This window comes from Dermacentor andersoni, chromosome 1 (genome assembly GCF_023375885.2).
Source record: "Dermacentor andersoni chromosome 1, qqDerAnde1_hic_scaffold, whole genome shotgun sequence".
Lineage (NCBI taxonomy): Eukaryota > Metazoa > Arthropoda > Arachnida > Ixodida > Ixodidae > Dermacentor > Dermacentor andersoni.
In genome coordinates this window covers 300,536,226-300,543,630 of record NC_092814.1, presented here as the reverse complement: position 1 = coordinate 300,543,630, position 7,405 = coordinate 300,536,226, and the positions used below count along the sequence as shown (strand labels likewise).

The 7,405-nt window shown below is 44.4% G+C and overlaps 1 protein-coding gene across 1 annotated transcript in view; it reads right to left on the bottom strand.

Annotated features, from left to right (window-relative positions):
* Positions 1–2,646: 2,646 nt before the first annotated feature.
* The window catches only part of LOC126547614 (uncharacterized), a 46,892-nt gene continuing 42,133 nt past the window's right edge, over positions 2,647–7,405 (bottom strand). The window contains exons 10-11 of the mRNA XM_050195511.2: positions 5,169–5,420; positions 2,647–3,320 (exon numbers count right to left, since the gene is read on the bottom strand). Of these exons, the coding sequence (XP_050051468.1) occupies positions 3,181–3,320; positions 5,169–5,420 (392 nt within the window). The 3' untranslated portion in view covers positions 2,647–3,180. The remainder of the gene's footprint in view (positions 3,321–5,168; positions 5,421–7,405) is intronic.

Here is a 7,405-nt window from a genome sequence, read left to right as displayed (position 1 = left end):
GAAGGGCACTGAGTTTTTTCCGTTGCTTTTCAGGTGCACACGTATGTCTGATCTATATAAGCTCGGTGTACATTTCATTAAATCATCAGTTGTCAGTACCGTTTCGTGCTGTCCATTTCTTCGTCTGGTGTGTTCTTTGCGGTAACTTCCCAAATCATGAATCGCCAACTGGCCTACACCCATGCTCTTCTACATGGCAATCTTGCTGTAGATGGCTATGATACCACGATTTCTCAGGGTAGCGCATTTGGGCAAACCATTTTTTGCCTTTTACAACGGCACGGCGAACAAGCGGTGCATACTTGTCCTGGTGCACCATGCAGGTAGCCGCCCTATCTTTTCACCACTTCTGACCTCATCGTGGATTACTACGAAAGTGAAATCCATAGATCGGCCTTTGCCAAGTAGCGACAAGTTCCTCCTCTTATACCACGCTTTCCCTTGCGGCTCGCGTCGGCCGCCATGTTCTTCCTAACGCGCTTTTCCTTCCTAACACGCATTTTGGCAGCAAGAAACGTCCGGAAAGGCACGCCGACTTCCTGCAAACAGCGACAGATATACAGAAGTCATCTTCGCTGAAAATCTGTAGCCGACAGAACTGCACAAGCAAGAAAACAAGCGTGCTAGCGCCGTCGAACTCAGCAGCTGGACTTACCCAGGAAGAACATGGCGGACGGAAGCAGCTCTCAGCCGGAAGTGGGCGCTGTCCAATAAGGTGCGTGGGCGGAGCCGCAACCGTTCTCGGTACTTATCTTTTTGTTTTTAGAAAAGCTCATAAAGGGACTTTACACGGAAGCAGAGAACAAGCTTTTCTCGGGCATGGCGTCTTCTATGTGGCTCGCATCTACGTCCTTCTAAGTGACGCCTTCTTCTTCGACATTACCAGAATAGCACTGAGCAAGAAACCTCGAGTGACTCTTGGATTCTGTACGCCGCACTTAACAACGGATGGAGACGTGGAGCTCTTACGACGTGAAGATGATGGTGGTGACCAACTGGAGCTTGCTTCATACGGTGCCGTCCGGTGTAGCTTCACCGGAACGGGTGGCCGCAACGCGAGGTAAAACCATGCCCGACATGACGGGCTCGTTTGTTTAAAACTGGCTGTTCGCGTACAGGTGTTCACGGCACAGTCTGCTTGGCAGGACAGCCATTGACAACATGAATATACACGTAACGGCGGGTTACTAGGTGTGTGCGAATATTCTAAACTTTTGAATAACGAATCGAATAGTGTCCTATTCGGTTCGGTCTTCGAATCGAATGGTCACTATTCGTAATTGGGGATATTTTCTGAATACTTTTCAAATATTTCAAAACATCACCTGCACCAAAATAAACTTAAAATCGGAGCAAACGTGCGGTAAATCTTCGCCCCCGCGGGCATAGTATAGACATAAAACGTGAGAATTGGCGTTGTGCAGCCCGCTACTTCACTTATGTAGCAATACTGTACAGGCTGAACAGCGATCATTCGCACTCTCTGAATGGGCCTGTTTATGCGAAGAATCTACTTGGTTGCTTCTAATGTTTTAGTCGTGCTTTTAATACGCAACGCTTCAAGACGTTCTAGGAAATGGCAGAAACTTGCTGACTTTAGGAATACTGGAATGTGAACATCGTTTTATATTAATTGTGATAACGGCTGTTCATTATTCGAAAACTATATTAGAAAGTATTTGATATTCGACTCTATTCTATTCGCTTCTGTCACTATTCGATTCGCATTCGATTCGGTCTCAAAAATCCCTATTCGCACACTCCTGCGAGTTGTAGCCGGGTCTTTGTACTTCTGCCACTTGCATTCACACTCCCTCTATACGACGAAGAGCTTCCGGTGCCAATAAAGTACGCCGGTCTCGGCAACATATGCGGCGGAAGCAACTGGGGAGCTGGCTCTCGACTCCGGGAGCGCCGCTATGTTTGAGGTCATCCCGTGTCTCGACAAGGCGCCGTTTTCACAGCAAGAAAATACAGCCCACGTACGTGTTCTACGAGATTTTGTCCGTCAGGGTGTTACTCACAGCTCTGCAGAATAGTTAGCTCGTAACCGTTAAACTTGGGAATTTCGAGAACGACTGCGGATTGCATGGTGCTTCCTTAAGTGTGAAAGCAAGTTTACCTTACTCATTCCATTGTGTGAGACTTCCCTGCAATACATTTCATACTTCGCCATCGAGTTCATGCGTACGCTACAGCAGCCCTTTGAACCGGCATCAGAAGTGCATCGCAGTGATCGCTTCTTAAGTTGGAGCTCGTTTATTTTTACCAATTCATATAGTTGACGGGACGTTATGCGGCATTATATCTATTTTAAATATAAATTTAATTGAAAGTTAACAATACCTAATTGATGCAAATGACGACATTTGTTATCCCCCACGCAATCTTGGTTATAAATTATGCCTTGGCGCTATGCGTCACTGGGATTTTTCTTCCTATCTTTTTTTTTTTCTCGCTTTAACACCACCTTTGTAGGTAGCAACCAGTGGCGTTCTGCACTTCAGTATGATATGAAGATGAGCAAAGCTGAGCGATCGTTAGCTTATGAATGAGTGTCGCATATCTGAGAGCTTGCACTAAGGGCTGGACATGGCCTTAGTTGGAGATCTAATATATGCTGAATGATAATCATGAATTCGCCTGTGACGTTTTACACACAAGTTTGTTTTATTTGTGTAGGTACGTACTTCACACGTTTTCATGACGTCAGCCCCGTAGTTCCTCTGTGTCTCGTGGGATCTCCAGTCGTCGTCGGGCTTAGCGTGGTGCCTGCAGGCCTTATATTAATTTGTGAAGTGCGTTAGAGGAGCTGCAAACTTATTTAGTGACATGCCCAAGAGGTATGGAAAAGAGCGTTTAAAATCGTGCTTAATCGAGTTATTGGCACCGTTCAGCAGCCGAAGCTTTATTATAAAATATAAAATGAAACCGTCACCTGTGTTCCAGAGTTGAAAAAAATGCAGAGACGTAACAAAGTGCTCCGGTGGTTTGAATCGATTTTCGCTCGGAAGTAGAATAGGAAACGCTGAGCCTCTGCATTCCTTTCTAGGCTTGCGGCAAATATGCAAGTTTTTTTCGAAATTGTTCCATGAAGCGTGTGCAAATATATCAGCGTTGATGGGTTCAGTATGGCGGTTAATCAGCGCTTGCATGCAGCTGAGGTGACAAGCCGTAGCATTACTTTAGGTCGTTTTGGGTACGGAACTGGAGCAGCCAATTTACTAGCTCGTGCCTCACCAATTTTCCAATCTTGTTGCGTGGAATTGAATCGACGAGTGTGGCACCACCTTCAAGCTGAAGTTGTTTCGGCACCCTTTCTGCAAAATAAAAAAGTGTTAAAGTTGACGTAAATCGGTGCAAAAGTGAGTAATATACACATATGACTTGCAAACGAGTTTTACCGAAGCTCGCAAAGTGGAGGTAGATTCATAAAAGGGAAATATTGTCAGGTGTCCGACAGTACAGCATGCAGCTACAGGGGAAACCCAACACGGTTTTCTCAGAAAGTCATCTTCGCAGTTAAAACGTATGCGATACTTCTGCTCAAATGACGTGGAATATTCCGCATCCCTCTGCTTCGACACAGTTTCTGTCGAATAATTCGGCCGAGCTCTGCGATTTGCAAGCCTCCTGATTAGCTCAGTGGTAGAGCAAACGCCCCGGAATGGCGTTGGTACCGGGTTCGATCACTGGACGAGGACAGATATCTTTTTTTAACTGCAAAGTTCTATTTCTGGGAAACTGCTAATTCATGAAAATTGGCCCTTTCATATTTGACTCGAGCGGCGCATGGTAGATAAAGTTAAAAATTTTAATCTGAACGATAAGAATAAGGGGATGCGAGGGGCTCCATCTTTTTGTTAGTCGCAGCTACACGAAGGGAGAGATGGGGAAGCCAGAGAAATCCCAGAGCATATTAATTGCTATGTTCAATTGAAATGTAGAAATAATGAGATATGTGGAAGTGGATGAAAAAACTTTCCGCTGGTGGAAGCCGAACGAAGATCCCCAGCATTACGAGTGCTGTGCTTCACAAATTAAACTACCGCCGCGGCGACATAGTTGCGTTAACATTATTGGGTATATATTTGTGAACTGAAGAGCGTGTGTATGAATATAAACATTAACATTATCATATACGCCCTAAACAAACAGCCACGTGACAGATAATGCTTTAGACAAGACAGAAGTTCACAGGAAGATGGAGGCTTGAAGTGATGAGCAGTAGTCGAACAAGGAATGTCGCTGGAGCCAACGTTTCGACAGGGGATTGATTGTCCAGGAGGACTTTTTTCTTGTCGAAACGTTAGCTTCAGCGGCATTCCTTGTTCCACTACTGCTCATCAGAAGAGGCTTTAGTTATTCAGGCCCTAAATGCACTATAGGAAGGACATGCATGAATGATCCCGTTTAAATAAAGTGTTGTTGCGACTGCAGCGGCGTGTCTTTATGCCTCTGCCTTCCGTCATCTGTGCCGTATACTGACATCGAAAATTATTGGTTAATAAATAGTCCAAATGTTAGTCCGCATGTGTAATAGATTGTCAATGTTTAGGTGCTGATATAAGATTGTTGTATCCAACAACGACAACAACGACAAAATTATAAAGAACCAACCCCGGTTGCAATCCAAGAATGTGTTTGGCATGCTTTTAGAAGTGGTTATTTGTGGCACTACCTTGCACTATTGGTTACGGCTGGCACTCCCCCTCACCACCATGCCTTAGTTATTCGAGCGCCACTTCCACAAGGAGAGAGAGAGAGAATAAACTTTAGTCAAGAACTCCGGCGCGAGATCGACCGCTTTGTTCTAATTTATTCATAGTTCTAATTTGTAGTGCTTATGAGGATTAAACGTTTTTTCAGCACCCGAATGCGGATATTTTTTCCAAGATGGTCATATTTTATTCCGACCATTTTTCTTCCTTTGCAGTTCCAGACGGCTGTTAAAACATATTACCGCCTTCCTATGGCTTGTCACTTCAACAAAAGCAAGATGCGGTGCGTGATTTCACGTCTCGTATGTTTGGACATGACTTGGTGCCCAACCACCATCGTCGATTGCCCCACACTTGGGGGGGGGGGGTCGACTGTTTGAAAGACAAAGGACGTATGGTGCACCGTTTTAAAAAGCACGGAGCTATAAAGAAGGCGCTTGTGCTAACCATTGACAAATCTGATGTAGTGCTCCAGGTCAAGGTGCCTACTCTTTTTCTTCGGCACGATCACAGCGTGAGGCAGCTGTCCGGCTTGCGGGTGCGGCAGGCCTACGACAGCACAGTCCTTCACATCAACGCACTGTAGGAGGACGGCTTCAATATCCGCCGGTGCCATCTTTATGCTTCGGCAGTAGATGAACTCGCTCAATCGCTGTACGATGTAGAGCCAGCCTTCATGATCGAAGTAACACTCGTCACCTGTAAGGATGGATAAATGGCAAGCTTAAGGGTAAGTTACCAGGTGTGACTGATTCAGTTCCGTTCGTGAAATAAACTAAGTTGTTTGCGTATCAATGAAGAACTGTCGACAAGATGACCAGACACAAAAAAAGTCCTGAGAAGACCACCGAGCTCTGCAATAATGGACAGAAAGATGAAAAAAAGAAACCGCCGAAAATGGGCCTTTGTTGATACATATATAAAACAAAATGACACTGATACATTTATACAATGCGTGCCAACACAGGACTTACCAGCTTGGTCTCTCCTATCTAAATCTATGTAAAATGAGAATTCGTTTTTCTGGGCAAACACTGTACCAAATTTGGCGAGGTTTGTTGCATTTGAAAGAAAGATTTAAAATCTAGTGACTGTTGGGCTAGACTTTTTGATTTAGGTCATAAATGTTTATTAAAAAGTGGCAAAAATCTAAAATTATCAGAAAACTATCACGTTTAAAACGCTGTAACTCAGCAAAGAACAATGATGTAACAACTATGTGAGTTGCATCTAATAGTATATCTAAAGCGGGCAAATTCGATATGTTACAAATGAATCTAAAAAAATTTAGTAATATGTAAATACAGCTTTTGCAGAACCCTTGTGCACAACGTAACAAAGTCACGTAAGATATCAGACCCATATCAAATTTGTCCGCTTTCAATGATCTAGTGGTTGCCGTTCACAGAACCGCGATATCTGTTCTTGATGCATAGCTATTAATTTATAAATTTCGTGCTTCTATGTTTTTAAGCTTCGGAATTTTTGAAAATCTTTTTAACAAAATTTAGGCCCTAAATCGAAATTCCGCTTTGAGCAGTCACTAGAATTTAACTTTGTCTCTCAAATGGAACAAATTTCATTAAAATCGGTCCAGGGGTTATCTCAACAAAACGTTTTTGCGTTTTACATGTATTTGAATAATCCGCGTCGGAGTTGGGCCCGAGCTAAAGCTTCCTAATAAGGTATGAGGTATGCTCTTCTCGACTAATTACAAAGGACTTACGCACTTTGTGCGCTGACCGTTCAAGCATCAAAGAAGCCAGTGGAATAAAAAATAAAATAGAGAGTCATAAATATAACAAATAGTATTCATTCTGAGCTGTTGGGGTGTCACTTGAGCAATTCAGTGTTTAGCAGAATTATATTTACGAGAGCGCAGGTGCTGCTTCTGCACTTCACGGAGGAGACTGGACTTGAGCTGCTGTACATGATGCGGGGCGGTTGTGCTAGAACATGATGGAAGGCGATCCCAGTTTTTACCAATGAAACTAACATTGGTCGGAAATGTTAGCACTCTGGAGGTTTATGACGCCTTTCGCTTTTCTTTTATTGCGCAATTATATGGACACTCCAGGTGAATTTCCGCCGTCGTCGCCCTAGCCTTTGGCGTGATATCCAATATAAAGCCCAAGTGCGATAAGATTGCGGCCGTGCACCGTATGCTGTACGTGCGAGGGAAAGCTCGCGAAGGTGAGCCGATAAGGATGGCGGCGTAATGTGTTGGTATCTTTTCGCGTGCGCAAGGCAGAAAGGCAGGGAGGGTGTGCGCTGTCTCCTTACGTGAGCACGGTATGGGGGAGGGGCGGTTTCGGGGAGAGGTGCGCGCGCTAGGGGAGAGAGAGATTCTTGTTGAAGGGAAGAAAAATTGGGGTAACGAAGCTGGGGATGGGACAGGTTAGTGGACATCTGGGGCGCGATCGGAGATATTTTGTTCGATACGCGTTCTGTTCAGTTGCTGCAACGTCACAAAGTTGCAGTATGCAAAATTTGTGACAGCGGGGCGGAGAGAGCAGCCAATCAGGAAGCGGTGACCTCCCCGGAAGTTTACCTCCGTCGTTTGTCATCTGCTTGCAAACAGTATACTACAAAGCCAAATGTTTCTCGTCTTCAATTGAATGAAATCTTTATCTAAAAAACTGTATTTTTTCTTCTCAAGCCCAAACACGTTTTCAAATAGTAGT